At 45.2% G+C, this 18,747-nt stretch overlaps 1 protein-coding gene across 3 annotated transcripts; it reads right to left on the reverse strand.

The window, feature by feature from the left end:
• Positions 1–4,828: 4,828 nt before the first annotated feature.
• Positions 4,829–18,703, reverse strand: SLC38A2 (solute carrier family 38 member 2). 3 transcript variants are annotated; one of them, XM_036889553.2, is made up of 16 exons: positions 18,564–18,703; positions 16,635–16,767; positions 16,418–16,499; positions 16,154–16,269; positions 13,345–13,418; positions 13,151–13,243; positions 12,939–13,020; positions 11,469–11,551; positions 11,039–11,097; positions 10,784–10,948; positions 10,311–10,390; positions 10,099–10,199; positions 9,459–9,583; positions 8,963–9,107; positions 8,762–8,859; positions 4,829–7,769 (listed from the first exon to the last, which is right to left on the reverse strand). In XM_036889553.2, exons 2-16 carry the CDS (start codon positions 16,748–16,750, stop codon positions 7,671–7,673), a joined length of 1,518 nt encoding a protein of 505 aa, XP_036745448.2. In that variant the 5' UTR covers positions 16,751–16,767; positions 18,564–18,703; the 3' UTR covers positions 4,829–7,670. The 3 variants fall into 3 exon arrangements, with proteins under 3 accessions (XP_036745448.2, XP_036745447.2, XP_036745451.1); XM_036889552.2 differs by lacking the exon at positions 18,564–18,703 and adding an exon at positions 17,313–17,547; XM_036889556.2 differs by lacking the exons at positions 16,154–16,269; positions 18,564–18,703 and having other exon boundaries at positions 16,635–16,773.
• Between the last annotated feature and the right edge of the window lie 44 nt (positions 18,704–18,747).

Genomic DNA, 18,747 nt, shown 5'->3' on the forward strand with positions numbered 1-18,747 from the left:
GATTTTTATATTCCACATATTTCCTTCTTTGACTTTTCTATTTAGGGATCAGTTTAAAAATACAAGCTCTCTATCTGGGGCAGAAGGGCTGTGAGCCAGGAGCTCTGCATCTCTCAAGACGCTCAGCGTTTTAAAGGGGAAATATGAAGAGACAAAAGGAAAGAAAAAACACACAGCTTCATCTTGGCTTGGAACATAGCATGATTCTATGAGAGGCTGCAGTAGATTGGAGAAACGGGAAGAAACTTCATCATTTACCAAAACTTAACAGGCACTTTTCCCCTCAAGAAAAATAAACAGGTGCTCGCTGGAATTCACCCTTAAAATAGGCATCTTAAATATATTTGGTTTGTTTTATTGCCTGCTGATCAGATACTTTACCTTTGGTTTTGTTTTTATTAAAGTATTTATAAACAATCTTGTGAAGGTTTTACATGAGCAACATTGTGGTTGCAACATTTACCCACATGATCAAGTACCCGCCTCCAACACCCCATGGCAGTCACTGTCCATCATCAGCGTAGTAAGATGCTATAGAATCATTCCTTGTCTTCTCTGTGCTATACGGCCTTCCCCGTGACCCCCCTACATTACGTGTACTAATCATAATGCCCCTTAATCCCCTTCTCCCTCCCCAACCCCTCCCCTTTGGTAACTGCTAGTCCCTTCTTGGAGTCTGAGAGTCTGCTGCTGTTTTGTTCCTTCAGTTTTGCTTCATTGTTACACTCCACAAATGAGTGAAATCATTTGGTATTTGTCTTTCTCCACCTGGCTTATTTCACTGAGCATAATACCCTCCAGCTCCATCCATGTTCTTGCAAGTGGTAGGATTTGTTTTCTTTTTATGGCTGAATAATATTCCATTGTGTATATGCACCACCTCTTCTTTATCCATTCATCTACTGATGGACACTTAGGTTGCTTCCATCAGATACCTTACTTTAAAAAAATATATTGGTGTGTGATTTTGTCACATTTTCAGTAAGAATGTATATAACTTTGGAAATTTTAAGTTATACATTTAGGACCTAGGAAAACTCCCCAAATCCCTGAGGAACAGATGATTCAGAGGATTGGTTTATGATCACTTGTCCTTTTAAATTAAAGACTCTAGAACTCTAACTAACCAAAGGTCAGTTTTTTTAAGGTTTCTTCCCCCAGTTATTTAAAAAGGATATAATTACTTTTGGCAAACTGAAAGCAATTCTCAGCAATGGTATCATTGTTGACTAGGGTACAGGAAATGGATTATTCAACATCCGTGTTTATTTTCCACTTTGATTTCTTAACCTGCTCCACCTTAGAAATACCTGGAAAGGCTTGAGTATATGCTGGGTGATGTATTCTGCCAGGAACCGGCCTCCCTGTGGGTGTTGTGTCTGTCTGGAGGGCCGGCTGCACTGAAGTGAAGGTGACCGTGCTGTCGATGGAAGACCAGGGCCGCTGTCCTGTCACTAAGAACAGAGATGCTGTTGTCAGAAAAGGGTAGCCCAGCAGCCGAGGTGGAGGCTGGCAGGATCTCATTCTCCTGGAAGAGTCTGCAGCTTGCTTTTTGCCCACGCCTCACAGGGCACAAGGTCAGGGCCGCGCCTCATGGGCCACTTTGGACACAGCCAGTGGGAGGAGGCTGCCTCTCGACCTCACTCCTAAGCCATTTCAACCAGCACAGCTCTGCTCTTACCTCATTTATAGACTGGGCTCTACAGCAGATATTTTTAATATAATCATGTGAGAAAGTTGAATTCTACAGAATTCCTTTCTGGGCAAGTGCTGTAAGTGGTTAGAGAGAATACTAGGCCAGTTAGGAAGGGTGGGTGCAGAAGTGAGATCTTCAGCAGCAGAGTGGAAATAAAGGAATATGGCCAGTAAACTGCCATCTCAGGAGAGTGAGTCCTGAGGACTTCAAAACTTGTCTGAAAAAGGTAGGCAGATTGGAGCACAGACTTGAACTGCTCTTGAGAAGAGGGGACAGGCTGTGTATGGTCTGGGAGGAAGGACAGACAGAGAGACTACCCAGTTCCCAGCACTGCCAGGACTCAGGGGGTGAAATATGTCAAATGGGACTTAATGAAGTCGCACACAGTGGGTGTGCAATGTAAAAAATCCTCTTTGCTGTCTAACCCTCCTGACACCCCAGACCCCAGACAACACCTAGTGGCGCTTGTTCAATAATATGCTCTGGAGGCTTTCATTGTGAAGAGATCCTTCCTGGAGAAGGCGAGAGATATGGTGGATCACAAACTGATGGTGTATAGAAAAAACAGCCTATACTTACTTCATTTGGTGATTTACCAGAGAGCCCTCCGGACTCTAATCTCACTGCTAAGGTTTATTACAGCAGGTATGGAGCAGAAACAACAGGAAAAAGATAGCGACAGTGGAGTCCTGGAGGTCCAGCGGCTTCTGAGGCCCTGCTTGCCAGAGGCCATGGAGGAGCGCTCGTTTCCTAGCAGAGAAGTGCAGGCGCATGTGTGGACCGTCCCTCCCCAGAGAAGCCCAGAGGAGTCTCAGGGTCCTAGGTAATTTATGGGGGGCTGGTCTCTCTGCAACCAAAACTCAGGATCGCTAGTGAGGCCAGATGCACGTCAGTAGCCTTGGCTAGTGAAGCAGTTTGTGCGAAGCAGCCTGAAAAAAGCTTGTGGCTGATCACTTCAGGAGCTGTACAGAGGTCACTGGTCATGAACATTAAGCCTCTGAGGCCCCGTGGGAGCTGGCTAAGCGTCACTTGTGGGCATACAAGTAGGAAGGAGCCAGACTTGCTCTGTTAAGCTTTCCTCCCTAGATGTGGACAACCAGACCTGGCCAGGATTTGAAACCCATTTCACCACCATAAAGTCACTTACACGTGGTAGAGGTTAAAGATGGCTTCTGCCATCTGGAGGCGGACCACAGGCTAGGCAACGTGTTCCTGGTGCAGGTCTCTGGCTGAAGATTAATAAACTATATCTTTTAAGTCAGTGTTTAATTTCATGGTATTTGCTGTGATTGTTTTTCAAGCATTTAGTAAATTCTTGCTGCAAAGTTTGAGCCTCATTCATCAAATGAAATGAAGGGCACATATATTCATTCAGCAATGCAATCACACTGAGTACCTGTGTGCTGTTTGCCAGAGCCTTGCTGGGAGTGTTGGGGGACAAATTATGAAAACAGATGTCTGTTTTTATGAAGCTTGTAACTCTTGTGGGGGAAACCAGAAAAAAAAAAAAACATGTCATTTGAGGAAGCTATCATCTTTTGAGTTGCGACAAAGTCTAAGAGAAGACTGGTGATCTCCCTGAAGTCCAGAAAAAGGAAATGCAGAGTTTATCAGTGTCTCCAGGCTGTTTCATTAGACATTTTGTGTGTGTGCCTTCCTAGCTAGGGTGCCCCACCATTCCAGCTTGCCTGGACGGGGGCGCCCAGGGTGCAGGACTTCAGAGTGCTAAAACCACGACAGCTGGTGACACAACTTCATTTCATGGATGCCTTACTCCTCTGGAGAACTATTCCCCAGGCACAGGGGTAGACGTCAGCAGCCATGTCTGTGCGGTCACCTGCCCACCGGGCTTATTAGACATCAGGACCCTATCTTGAGAAGCTGGCTGAGGAAACTGCTCAGAACCCAGCTGTGCACTCTGTTAGGTCTCACATGTCTGTCTCAGGTCTCCTGAGCAAGCCTAGTGGTTGACCTTTTGGAAGCCCACTTATCTAACTTTTAATTCTCTGAGGTATATCTCTTAAGAAATTCTCTCCCTCTGCCACTATTCTTGCTTAAGCTAGTTAGGTGGCTTTTTAAAAACTTTGTTAGCAACTCTGAAGGTAGGAGTATTTCCCAGTAAAGAGAAAGAGCTCAGGCTCTTCAGTCAGAAACATTCCTAGAATCCTCCCCAAGCTTTCTGGGAATCTCTCCCCAGGGTGGCTGGCTCCCTGGTTAGAGAGCTGAGTTCTCAACTCTGAGTGGACCTACCTACCAATGCATTTCTAATTTCAAAGTAATAAATTGTTTCAGCATTTAAAAAAAAAAAGGCTCATGGATTCTCTTAAAATCCAGTCTGACACATAACCCCACCCTTTCCCGTGGGCTTGTTAGTTGCACTTGATCTGGTGTTGACCAATAAAAACTTCACCGGTCTTTTGTTCAATTCAGATGTGTTCCACTTTCTAATCATTTCCCTTCCATTTGCACAAATACATTTCTTGCAGCAAAGTTCCCGGGCCTTTGGAACCTCTCCCAAGGATACCTGCTCCGAGGCTGTCCCATTTCAGCTTTAGTTCAGATAAGCCCTAAGGTTTAAGGCTATCAGGAGGCCATACCTGAACATCTCATGCATCCCAGCAGCCCTCCGCACATCGTGTCACTTAGGTGAACCTCAGCTTGTCAACCAATCCTCTCCACCACAGCGCTTCCTGTCCTGAGACTAGTTCACCAAATGAGAACATACCTTCTTCCCAAGCCCATTCAGCGCCTCTCAACTGTGCATCACAATCACCTGGTGGCTTTCAGGGGAAAAACCACCCTGTCTACCCACCACACTGGCGTAATCAGACTACAACAGCCACCTGCTGCACAGCTGCTTTTAAAAGTCCCCCCAGGATGACTCTCTTGCCATACTGGCCACTAACATGGGTCCAAGCCTGGGCCCGAGATACATGTCAGCATTATCCCCCTTTCCTCCTCACCTTTTGTAAACATTATCTTCGTAAAGGTAAAAGTAAAATGAACTTGTTCCTGATCCAGCTTGCATCATCAGTCACCACTGCATGACACCTGCCGAGGGCCGGATGGCTGCCGTGCTCACCAAGCACATAGGACACCGTGCACACCCCCCTGCCACAAAGACACTGGTACTCAGGATGAAGCATGTGTTTATTTTAGTTCAGTTAAAACAAACATACATTGTTTCATTGAAACGGTGTAGCACTCCCAGCCCACGTCAGTGGGACTGCTGGCCTCTCAACAGTACAGCAGGTATTTACACTATATACAGGAAGTCAGCACACCTTGCTCTCGGAGACCTCCCACTACACCACATCACACTGGATGTCATCACACTACATCACATTTGGGGAACAACTGCACTTTGAAAATTTATACTTATTTAAAATTTAGAAATCTGAACTTGCACCAAGTTTTCATGGAAAAATGTGATGTTCAACCAGTCTGATTGCAAATACAATTTAAACAATATTTAAAAATTTTAGCAGTCACCCGATTTGTCAATTTGTACTGAAATCTCTGTACAGGTACTTTTGGGATAATTCTTATAGATACGTGTGAATTCACCAAAATGCAGGTAAGAGACTTACAGGAATATATACACTTGAACCCAAGACCCAAACCTGACATTATATACAACCTATTTACAAATACATATGGACAGTGTATGTACATAAGATTATAAATATTGAAAAATAGGTTAGCTTTAATGGATTAATGCCGTTCTATAAATAACATTACAGTTACAACTGAAACACCCGTGGAAGACAGCAATGCAAACAGAGGGGACACGACAGTGGTTTTAATACTGAAGACTGCTCATCAATGGGAATTCACTGTTTAGGAACCTCAAGGCAGACAGGACAGCTCCAGGAAAATCATGCAATGGACTCTATCCTAAGCAGCCGATTTTGAACCTCAAACAGCCAAAGAGGATTGGAGGAGCCTCCACAGGTGGATTTCCCGTGAGAAAAGAATTCCTTCTTTCATTCCTCCTGGTTTCTGTGGTGTTTTCTCCCACATGAAAGGATGTAAACTGCAGAGAACAAGTCTACTTGGTAGTATTCCCCGGCAGATCTTAGATGAAAAATCAGCAATTCTTCCCAGGAACTGAAGCAGAAGTGCCAATTCTTGGTCTGAATCAGAGGTGAGGTTCTGGATTCGAATGGAGTGCCAAAAGCCCAATTAAATCCGTCTTCTCACTGCCTTTTCTAGATGGTCCCCAATTATTTTTGAAGAAACAAAAACGGACCACTGGTTTCCCCAATGTACGTAAGACATCTTCCAGTTCCAAAAGGGTCTCTGGCTATAGACACACGTGTCTGTAGTTTAGTCACATGTAATACAAGAATGCATACAAAACCCATGTCTGCCCCATTTCTGGCCCTCACCTAAAACCTACAATGCTCGGTTCAGGAGAAAACCTTAGAGTCAGATGACCAGCTGATGATTCCAGTATCTGCTTCCCTCAACCACTAATGGAATTATGGGTATTAGATCTTAGACATTATGCCCAATGAGCGAAGTACCACATTGTTCAATAATATATTCACCATACACCGTAATGTACGATAGGTGTACTCTTAAAGCTGCTACGTTTTCACTTCTAACTGGGATTGAAATGAAGGGTGAACATGCAGTCGGACCAACTACCTATGCAGGTCACACTGTCTTCCCTCAACATCTGCTGGATGTAAACAGTTCTATGTTGTACACGAATGAGATGATGGTCCAGTGCAGATGAGTCTTTGAAAAAGTTTTCTGCACAAGAAACCCAGTGGCCTGTATGGAAAGAGCTTGTATTATACCGAGTATCGGCGTGACCTGTGAATTAGACCTCTATTGTAGACGCAACGTGGACACAATGAATGCGCGTTATCAAGTAATTCACACTTCCAGGGGCAGGTGAACATGTGGAAAGCTGTACTTTCTGGAAAGGAGAGTTTTGGCCTATTGCCATCAAATGCCCACTGCTGGAAGCAATGTCAAGAAAGCGCTGGCCCAAAAACCCAGAGTCGTCAGAACCGCTCTGGAGACAGGTGCAACTGAATAAACCCTGTTTTACCCAATTGCACTATTTGGTACCTCAAAATTAGTTATTTTACTTCCCACAGAAATCTCTGCAGTATCTTCCATTCTATTAGACAGAAGCCAAATATTTCAATCTGAAAGAACCAAATTATTTGGGGACAGAGAAAAGTGATGAACAGAGAGTTCATCTGATCAGGTGCAGTGATAACCAATCAGTTGTACCTTAATGGTGAAGTCTGCATGGAAAAAATTATGCTCCTATTCAGGGTACAATTTTTCATTACTGAATCTTTTACCTAAAAATTGTTTTGGGTTAAAAAAGTATTTGGCTTATTATGCCTACAAAAGGCAAATCATTTCACAATACTAGTATCTTTGTAAATACCGATGAAAATTTTTTTATGGAATTTATTGACAACCGTTTTTGGATAAAGTTCAAAAAAAAGCAATTTTTAAAAAATAAAATAGTGCTTCTGAGGTCTTTAAATATTTTTGGTACAAAAAATAATAGTGTTTTTTCTCAATGGTTATCTCAATACTTTGCTGTAAATTAACAAGAATTGTTTCTCACATCGAATGGTTCCATTAGGCACATTCAAGTAAAATCATAAAATATCCAAGTTAAACAATGACACAGCCAAACATGTGGCTTGATAAAAGTTAAGAGTTTGTCCATTCTCTGGAATGGAATAAAATTGTCACTTCCGTTAACCCAAGACTCGTGGTTTTGTTGTTAATATCCATTTCTATCACACAGAATAGTTTCTTTAAAAAACCAAAAACAAAACAAGCCCAAGAGTTCACTTATTCTGCACTCAGAAGGACCAGCGAGGACTCTGCGCTTCCCAAGGAAGTGAAACTGAAAACAGGTGAGATTTCACAGCAGTTGAGTGTTGACTCAACACTGGCATCGAACAGATGATCGGAGTCTTAGGGGCGCCCATTAGTGGCCACCTTCGTGGGCGTTGTGGACCCAGTCCAGAACAATGAGGGCCATGCTTCCCGTCATCACCACTATGCCGCTCAGCAGGAAGAGCACGGCCTGCAACGAGCACGGAGAGAATGGTGAGCGAGCGACGCGCACACTGGGCCTGCCTCTCTGCTCCCAAGGACCGGCTTCTTTCTAGAACCACCCGGCGTGCTGGAGCTAGTGGATCTTGCTGAAGATACTGTAAACCATCTTACATGACCATGAGGTCACCCACAGTAGAAAGCAACTCTCTGAAATCTTCCAAAATTTCACATTTTCATTCCTTTGTCTCAAATTAAAAGGTAAATCGTTTTCTTTGCTGAATATATTACTTCATATAATAGAACTAGAGTGGCATTTTTGCATTTTTTATAGTAAAACCTTAAGGTACAAAATCACACCCAAGTGATCCTCCAAAGCCAGAGACCTTCAGTCAAAGCCCTTCAGGGGACATGACCACCTTTACTCCTCATCCTACCTGCAATTACTGCCACTATGTATTCTGAGTCGGTTTATAAACAATTCTAGTGCTTTTTACCAGACTGCAGTGGTAGTAAAGAGTGAGTACTGAAAAGCATTCTTCCCTGATATCCCCCCTCCAGGATCCCCGGGGTTAACACATCCCAGTTCCTGTAAGATCAGTGGATATACCGCAGCATACAGAGCAGTGCACGCAGGGCTTTGAAGACAGAATCTGACTTAACACCCACTTTTTCCCTTTTCTGTTCTCCAGGCCAATGTAAGAGCCTGCCACACAACAGGCAGTCCGACAAGCACCCGTCAAACAAAACACCGGAAGCGGGGCCAGCATCTTTACATTTCATGCTTTGCCCCTGCTCCCATCCTTAAAATATCCAGTAACTCCCTTGCAACTAACTGGGGCAGTACTGGTCGGCAAGCTGCCTCCCGTGTCCCTTCCCCCACCTCCGTCTGGGAAGGGCACCATTACAGAAATATTTACTGGAAACTACAACAAATGACAGCTAAGAGACAAAATTAAAATCAGCTGAAGAAATTATTATATTAGATTATTACTGATTCAAGAGTCATCATCTCTCACTCACCCCAATCTTTTGTACAGATTTCATAGGCTCTTTTTTCACCAACTTGACATAGAAAGCAGACGGCAGAATGAAGATCAGCATGGCGGCAGCAGATGCACCTGTGAGAACATTTGCTTTGAGAATCCAGCATGTCCCTTGTCAGTTTTTGAACCTCAAAATCCCTGCCGTTTAAAACCAGCTTGATTTCTTTCTAAAGCTTACCAATGAAACCAAAGATGTCTCTGATAGTGGGCACGAAGATGACAAGCAAATTGGTAAATGCCAGGATAGACACGGTGACGAGGCTGTGACGCCACCAGCTGAAACCTTTTGCTGAGCACAGCAAGTGGGTCATGGAACTCCGGATCTGCAGAGACAAATCAACAGTAAAGCTAAGAGTCTAGCTGTAATTAATCCAAGAAAACAAAGCCTGAATAATGGGAAATCTGTCTTAAGCAAGAAGCTGCTTAAACACTAAAATTGTACCCCTTCCTCCTACTGCGATGTCCTAAACATCTAAACACTGAGAGATGGTTTTATACCTTCAATTACAGAAAAATACCCCAGGAAATCCACAAAGTATTAAAAAGAGCCCTTTCAAAACCACAGTTAACTTGGTATTGCTCTAGTAGGTGTTTCTCTTCCCGAGAAGATGAAAATTCTGCAGATCTTCAAGTGTTAAGAACTCAGTTCTACTGCAAGGAGAGTGGATGCTTACCGGGAAAATGACCACGGGGACTGTCAAAGTGACAGCCATTAACACAGCCAAGCGGACAATGAGGAGGAGGATGTCAGTTCCCATGACAGCTGAGTAGGTATGAAGCAACTCTGACTCAACGTGCTCTACGGGAAAGAAGGGAAGGTTCAGTGAGCCGCCTTCTCTGGAGATGGGGCAGAATGTGCACTGTTAGCTACTCACAAGCGACTGTAAGCCAAGAAGCTAATAAGATTAATTTGGGATTAGGGATAATATAATTAAAATAACATTGAAAAATTTTTCTTTATACCAAGTAGTAGAGATTTAGCCACATGACCCCCATCAAAAACAATAGGAGCTAAACAGCTGAATTCCAGGGTTTCACTGTGTGAGTGTGCGTTTTTTAAGGTGATCACAGAAAAGAGGCGGGATGAACTCAGATACAGGCACTTTATATAAAAATGCCATCAAATGACTAGTGTTATACTTTTTAATTTGGACTCTAGAATTACTGATTAAAAATACTAGAGGAAATTCTAAGCTCTATATTCAATTTTTCTTCACAAATATGAAATATACCAAGACAGTGAATTTTTAAATAGATTATGCATATGAAAGTATTAATTTCACTTTTTTTTCCTGTAAACTAGACATTATTTACCATAAAACGTCAGGTATCCAAAGAGAGCAGCGAGCAGGTACATGAGAAACATGGCGAAGAATGAGATCTTGGACACACTCATCATCCGTCTACGGCTGCGGCTACACAGACCCAGAGGAAAACAAAAATATGCCTTGAGCAGCAGTTACAGCAGCAACCTAACGTTTTCCAATTTCTCAGTAAATGCATAAGAGAACAGGTGAAGTGCTCACCCTTTCAGCTCTTCATAAATAGGAAGAATAGCAGGATGACAGACGAATGAAAAGGTCAGAATCGGCACAGCATAGACAGTCTGCAAAAAATGTGAACATTCATTTAATATCCGGATATAACAAACTCACATAATCACAGTTCTACAACTTCTATACTACACTAATCTTAGCATCAAGACCCAACAGTCAGCTTCCCATGCAAAGCATCCACTCTTCAAATTTGTTCACTGTGATCAATATCCTAACTTCTGAATGTATCCAATGATTCACATCATGATTAGGCATTTCTCCATCAATTTAAGACACAAAACCACTGCTTTCTCCTCAGCCCTCAATCATTAGCCAGTCTCACTTCCTGAAGAGCAGCTTTCCCCCTCCTCCCTTCTGTGCTTTGTGAACTATTTTTCAATTGCTGGCATAGAGCTTCCCTAAAACTTCCTTTGAGAAAGTAAATAAAGACTAGATTCAGTCACCTGTGAGTTGAAGATAAAATATCGCGGTCTGCAGGACTCTTCAGTCATGTTAAACGCCACACCATGGGCAAAACCAGCTGGCTGGGTGAAAGTGCTATTTATTGTTTCATTAATTATCAAAGCAACTTCCACAGGACAAGGAATCTGAAATTTCTTGCAAATCACCTGAAAATATATTATTTTGCATTTATTAAACTGAATAATGTGACAGGGCTTACAAAATAATCTCTAGCTTTAAAGAGAAGGTGCACCTACCACAATCAGAAAGAACATCATACACAACAAGGAGAGGCCACTGGTGTATCCCAAATACCCTATAAGGAGGGGGGAAATCATTCTTAGTTTAATGAAATAGTCTTAGGGCAAATAGGTAACTCCATTCTGCTTGGAAGACGACTTTAGTGCAGATAGGGTACCATTTTAAATTTCTAATTCTTATGTATAAAGATACAGAATTGCTTAAAAATACCTGCTAACAACTAAATAAAACATTCATTTTGTATTATTTTTACAAAGCATGAGATATTACAAAATGTCAACAAGATGCTTTGGCCCCTTGGTAGCAATCCTGCTAGGCAGGGTTCTGGAAGACTACGGATCTGTATGCTGCAAATCCCAAAGGCATGTCTTTGGGGCTCTCTAGTTTCTCAATGTCTATTAAGAGAAAGCCCACCGGCTGGCTCACCTAAATTTCTCAGCAGTGACAACGGAAGAATGAGGACCAGGGACACCAGCAAAACCAAATAGTCGCCATTCAGATACCACGATCTGAGTTAAAGAAAAGAAAATCAGTGTCAGAACCAGCCACTGTATCCTCAGAGTAAGAGAAACACCTTGCAGGACTCACTTTATAGAAATACCGTAAGAATAAATACAAGACAGGTTGGAAAAAGTATCACTTATTCTAAAAGCCTTTAGACAGGAAAAAATCTCTATCTTTGTGCATTAGATGAATATTCACTCAGGTTAGGAATGGGGTAGCAAACAGTGCAATTTTTGTCCCACTGTTTGCTCTGGGAGAGCTGCCAGCTGATTCATAACATAAATGCTTCTAAAAGCTGATATTAATGTAGGAAACAAAGCAGCACTGTGAAGTCAGGAATCTTTAAGCATTTGAAGAAAAACTACACCAATTCTGTCACAGCTTTAGCATGCAATTGCTAATGCTAGAAACAAGGACATTTTAAAGCAAGTTTCTTTTTCTTTCAGCTTCATTTGTCAGCAATGCACTTACTAAACACTTTGACCAAGAAATTTTTTCATACTTAGATAAAATACACAGGCAGAAACAAAACAAAACCCAGTTCCCCAAACGAGGACTTGTCCCAAGTTGCCAAGAGTGCGCTGTGTACCTTCACCCACCTTGTCTCCAAAAATAGCCACAAGCTCCCTTCTGAACTTATTGTGCCCATCTCCTAAGAGTTCTAGCAAGGTCTTTTCCTTTGTAAGTAATCAACCACACCTTCCTTTTAAATCACTATTTTCAAATTTTTAATTGCCCTGTGAATTCTCCACTCATTCCAGCAACAGAGACCTCACAGAAAACTAATATTTAAGGATCAGTTTATTAAACTTCTAGAGCCAGAGATAACCACACCTCTCTATTCTGAGATAACTAGCTGCGTGTAAGTGGGAAATAAATTACCCAGCCCCATGTTTACTTTAGATAAAACCTGCTACTCCACTGAGATGAGGAACTTCACCAGAACAAGCTTTTTTAGCTCAGCCGTGTTTGCTGACATAATGCATTTTTAATAGGTCAACTTCTAAGAATTTGAAATTTACAAAAATCAGACAAGAATTAATGTTTAATGTGATTCAGAGCTTCAGTCCTAGCTTAGGTTGGGATGTATGTTCTTCAGCTGTAACAAGAGAGTAAATATACAGAAGAAAATCTAAGTTCTAGAAAACCTGTTTGCACACACAGGTTACAAATTAGTTATCCTGTTTTAAGACTAGTTACCATCTTTGGCCTTTTGTTCTCAAAAGTTCCAATCAGTTTATCAGTTTATGGGGAACTTCTTGGTCAGTTTCAACAGGAACATTTACAGAAAAATAATTCACTGATCATCACTTTGTATCCAACTTTGATAAAATGTATCTAGTCACTGTAGACTGTAATCGTTTCTTATGAGTAACCTTACTCAGCACCTACCCAGTTGTATCTTCAATGTTCATTAATGCCTGGATCACCAAAGGTAACTCATATTTCACTATGAAGAGGTAGCTTGACATAGCTGGAGGAAAACAAAATTACACCATTACAAGTGCAAAATGCGGCACGTGACACCAGAAGTACTGCGTCACCCTTCTGTGCTACACAAAGAGCAGAAAGCCTACCCAATTCGCCTTTTATAGCACTCTTACCTCCGATGTTCTGCATGGTGATTGATCCAGAGGCTGCAAGCTTTCCAACCAATCCAAAAGCTTTATATCCCAATTGTTCATATAATAAAGACCCTACAATTTAAAGAACACAAAAGTATGAAGCAAGTATTTTATAACAGGGAGAAAATCAAGCAGACGCAATTGTTTTAGAAATATTAAGAATGCTACCATACCTCCTTCATTGGCAGTCTTTAAAAGGAGATGAACAGAATACAGAGAAAATATTGACACAAACGTCAAGAGAATTCTGGTGAAAGAAAAAGGCACAGGGTTATTAACAAGCACAGGTCTACTTAAAGTACTTTTTGGTTGTTATTTAAACACTAAATATGGAACTTGTCCTAATATTTCTTGTGCTAAACAGAAAAAACCCAAGACCTGGTCACTCCCCTGGTTAGTGTCAACATCTATGCTTACCTGGCACTAAAAATCTGTACTAGGCCATAGGTCACAGCTCTGTGACACTGGTCAAGAGTAAGGGTCTACCCCACCAAGCCAAAGGTGCAGGGAGACCTGGAACACCTGACTTGGGCAGGAGCGAGGAGACATGATTTGATTCTGGCCTCATAGCTGTGCATTTGCCTCTTCTTGGCATTTTAACAGTTCCTTTTAACTGCAAAAGGGTGGTAATACCTGCCAGTAAACCCAGCCTACAAAGTACTTGTGAAATCCAACTGAAGTAGGTTCAGGAAAGGTCTTGAGAGCACATGGGCTGTATAGATACAGAGAGGACTGGGCTATAAAGGGGTTAAAGATACTAAGTGGGCACAAATCAGAGAAGTAACCACTGTGACAATCCACAGTATTGCACCCCATGGTGTGGAATACAGACCCAGTACTGTCACGAAGTTAGACAACACCTGTACGAGAACAAGCAGGCTGTCAGCCTTGTTTGGGCTGTCCCCTCCCCTCCCCCCTCTTACTTGGATGGAAGAAGGCAAAAAAAAAAAGAGAGAGGGACTAAAGGTCACCTAATGTCACTGAGTTTTCCTTTAGGGTGTGGGTTCTCTCATTCCAGCTTTGCTTTCCTACTGCTTAGGCATGCCAAGAAACTTAAGGATTTCTTCTTATTAAAAGGAACAAAAACCAAAATCAGGAAGGCTCACAGAAAACGCTGTAGTAGTCACACTTTTTGGATTCTGTATGGGCACACGGGGCACAGTACCCTGAAGGTCTGGCAAAGAAATTGACGTCTGCTAGTTAAACACAGGTAATGGCATTCAGCTGCCACTCCAATGCCAGAAGTTTGAGGGTGTCTGGTCTGAGGTGGAATCCAGCTTCACCTCACTGGCCAAACTTGTTCGTTTTATCAAAAGCAATTTTTAAGTGTGCTGACAAACTCATCCTTTCTTTCTTACAATGAAATGACAATGCAGGCTTTACGGGTTTTATAACCCTTGAGGTCACTTTCAACCTCAAGACTGACTACATCATAAGGTCTAACTACAGAGTCGTTTAACCACATTGGGACAGCCACGTGTCTTTTGGTCCTTTTAGCTCTATACGTCTAAATATACCTTGTAAAATACTGATGGATTAATAACTTATTTTAGCACTTGATATTATTTAACTATTATGAAAATGGTTAATCCAACACACAGACCTATTAGAGCACAAATAATTTCAGAAGTGCAAGGGCTAACACCAGAAGTTTCACTTATTAAAAGGGGTGCTGTTTTATCTTATGTAAATCCTACACTATATAATCACACTGGCAGCATGTAAAGACTGCCTTCAGTTTTTATACTAAGTTAGGAAGGGCTCCAAATATCTAACAATGACGCCATCCATGCTCCTTACTGAAATCTTTGAAACTCCAGGGTCCTTTCTACGTAAATTCCTGATCCTTCACATTCTTAAAGGGTCTCAAAAGCCTCATGCTAATCAAACAAGCTGACTGAACCCTGGATTCCAATGTGCAAAGCTCGGCTTAATTTCAGTGTGAAACTTCACCACAAAGTGAAGCTCTGCAGAGGCCTGTTTTTCTTTTCATTAACATTCTATTCTGCTGGAAAAAATAACATGAGAAGACTAGTCAGCTAACTACAACACATCTGTCCCCGATGGACAATTCCATGCTACATGTCCTCACTGCACAAGAAATCATACCATCTTCCAGAGACCACTTAGCTCATAGGCACGGAACAGCTGTGATACAGAGGACGTATGCTCAAATTTACATGTGTTTTTGTTCTATACTTTTTTCCTGGAAAGTCCATACTTTTCTATCACATACTCTAAGACTCAGTGACCCCCACAGTGATTAAGAATCATAGCTTCAAAATTCTATTCTGATGGTATTTGTGCTGGAAAGCAGAGGAGCAACTAACTCTAACTGGGCAACTAGGGGGAAAAAACATTAAAAGTAGGTATTTATTAAAAAGCTCATTTTTTTACTATAGTATGTGGCAATCACACAGACCTGAAACAAATACTAAAAGCCAAAGAACACAAATGGATTGCTTTTCAATGTCCAGAAAATTATGACACGTTTTTCTTAAAACAAACATGTTCCACATTCCTATGTTTAAAGAAATTAGTTGTTTGTAAGGAGCCACAGGTCCCTGGGGAGGCTGTGTCCAGTCACCCAGCTGATTTGGAGATACTATGATTATTTAATGTTTTGCTTCTGATTTTGCCAGGACAAAATTTCTAAGTTTTTGGATTTACCTATCAACAGCTTTTTTTAAATACCCAACTCCTGTTACAACTTTGTATTAATTATTCCCACTAACTTAAAAGACTTTTGGCTTAATTATCAGTTTCAAGTGTCGTCCTATTTTTTCCTATCAAATTGGCTTTCTTGATATCATGCAGTTATATCCTAGAATAAAGAGATTTTGAGGATTTCTCATTAAGTTTTATGCAAATAATTTTTTTAAGTCAATGACTTCAACTGTAAATTCAGCCTCTGGAGCCAAAATATATGTTGTGTCACAGTAACTGCCCTGCACGGCAGACTCACTACTTACACATACTTACATAAACAGAGCAATTCCAGTATTAGCCATGGCATAAGAAAGCCCAAGGATTCCACTGCCCACAATCGCATTGCTCAGATTAAATACTGACATTCCAAAGGAGGTAGTACCTGGATGCTACACAGAGGGGAAACGATAACCAAACATATGACAATAATTAAATGGAGAACACCAGCTTTGGGCAAGTTAGATTTGACATCTACAAGTAAAACTACTCTTTTAGTCCACAAGGCCGCAGACACACAAAGCGTTATTTTCAACTTACAAAGTCTGTTTCATATTTCTTCTTCCCCAAATTCGATTCAAGTAAGAAGTTCTGGTTTTCAGGATCGACGTCTGCATAGTGACTGAAAAGAGAGCGCGCCCAGGTGAAACAGGGCGGCGGGATGCGTGCGCCCGGGGGCTCCTGCCAGGACCGGGCCGCGGGGACCCCCAACCCTTCTCCCCTTGCGGGCGCGGCCGCCCTCCTCCAGCTCTCGCACCTCTTCAGCGCGGCCTGCTTGGCGGGGTAGGAGAAGCTGAAGTCGCTGTTGGAACTGAAGCTGCTGCTGTCCTCGTCCGGCGAGATGCCGAGCCTGCCCATCTCCGCCTTCTTCATGCTGCGCGCCCGGCCGCCTGCGGAGGAGCCTGCGGTCAGGACGCCGCCCCGCCCCCGCTGGTCACGTGGGCACACCCTTTCCCTCCCCCCCCACCTTTCCCCTCCTCCCCCGGCGGGTGGAAAAGTACCAGCCGCGCGGGGCGGGACGCGGTGGCCGCGCGCGAACAAAGGCGGCCCCTCGCCCGCGGTCCAGGCCCGGGCTGGGCAGGGGCTCTCCGGCCGCGAGCCACGGCTCCCGCCGCTGCGAGGGCGACACCGGGAGCCAGGCAGGGGCCGGGCCGGGGGCTCCCCCCGCAAGGACGGCCCCAGGGGCCCAGGGCCGGCGGTCGCGCGCCCGCGGGCACGGGCGTCCGGGTGGCGCGCGCGGGGCCCGCCGGCCCCTCCTCTGCCCGGAAAGGAAACTGATGCAACAGCGATCGCCGATTATCAAAGGCTGCGGCGCGCCCTCCTCGGCCCGGCCCCCGCGATCTCCGCAGCCCTCCGCGGCCGCCCCCGGCCAAGGCCCCGCGCAGCCCCCACGCCCCGCCCCGTCCGGCGACCCCCGCCGTGCCCCGCGCGCTACCTCGGTGGTCTCGGTGCTGTGCCCGGAAACGTCACGCAACGCCCCCCGGGCTTCTCTCGGCGCAGATCGCGCAAAGAAAACAAACAGGCACGGGACGAAAGCCCGGCAGCAGGCAGGAGAAATGCTCGTAGTGAGGGAGGAAGGGGCCGGGCGTCCGCCGCGTCCGGGGAAATGCGAGCGGGCGGGGACGCGCGGCCGGGCTGGCGCTGCGGGAAGAGGTGCTCCTGGTGGCGCGCGGCGCGGGGCTCGGGGGCGGCCCGGCAGCAGCGACTTATAGCGGCGGCCCGGGGGACGCGCCGGCGGGCGGGGCCGTAGGCCTCCCCTTTGTGCGGCCGCCCCGCCCCCGCCGCCCGGGCCGCCCCGCCCCACCGCCCGCCCCCACGCCCGGTCCCGGAGGCCCTCCGAGCGCCCCTGGCTGGCGGCGGGCCCGGTGGGGCCCGGGCCTCGCGGCCGCCTCCTGACCTCGGTTTTCTCCTCGGGCTTCGGGGACACAGCCTCGCGCCTCGCCGACGCTGGGTGCCGGGATTTACTCGGGGTTTGTCCCGCTAACTTGAGCCCGTGGCCCCCGCGACCTCCCCGTCTCGTGCCTTCCGTGGGGAGCCGCTCCCCCCGCGGGTTCCGGCCGGCTGGCGGCGCCCTTCGCGGACGCTTTTGGTGCGCGCGGGGATGACCGTGTGACGCCCCCCTCACCCCCCCACCGCCCGTGCTGCTGCGGGGCCGTGACCACGCCGCCCTTCCCGGCCTGAGGAAGCGGCACCTCTGCCTCCGCGCGGCAGGGGCCCGGCCTGCACACTCCCAGGGCCGCGTTGCCCGCTCGGAGGTGCGCTCCTCTCCCGCTGCGCCAGGCCGGCTTGCCGCATCCTTCCCGCCTCAGTGCCCACTTCCCCTCGGCGTCTCCCTGGGCTCAGTCCCCGCGCCCCGGAAAGCCTCCCGCGGCCCGACCCCTCCGCCTCCCCTTTGCAGGTACTGTTTCCAAACCACGCGGTGCGGGACTGTTTAAAACTGTGTTGTCTGGTCTCCACGTCCACGCTGGTCAGAAGTCTTGTCTCACGGGGAGAGGGGGGAACTCCACGAAGGCAGGTTTGGCGCTTAGCACCCAGTCAGGGATGAAAAACGGGTCTCTCTTGCACATTCCCTCCCTGATAACACTGAGCAACCCTTCTGTTCAGGAGAGCACCCGCCGCAGGGGGTCCGGCGCCCTGCACGTCCCTTTAAATTCGGTCTGATAAAAATCGAAAGGTTTTAACTCACTTTTTCCGGAAGCCCTCAGGATGGTGGCTTCGGTTGACAAGTCCCACACTCACTGTATCTCTTGTCCACGGGAATTTTTGGTGGTTTGTGTTGCAACAACACTCAAGAGATTTGTAAAAGTCACGGCAAGCGTGTGTGCGCGCGCGCGCGCGCATTGGAGGCAGGATTGTAATCTTGTTGCGAC

Source organism: Manis pentadactyla, chromosome 14, assembly GCF_030020395.1.
Source record: "Manis pentadactyla isolate mManPen7 chromosome 14, mManPen7.hap1, whole genome shotgun sequence".
Lineage (NCBI taxonomy): Eukaryota > Metazoa > Chordata > Mammalia > Pholidota > Manidae > Manis > Manis pentadactyla.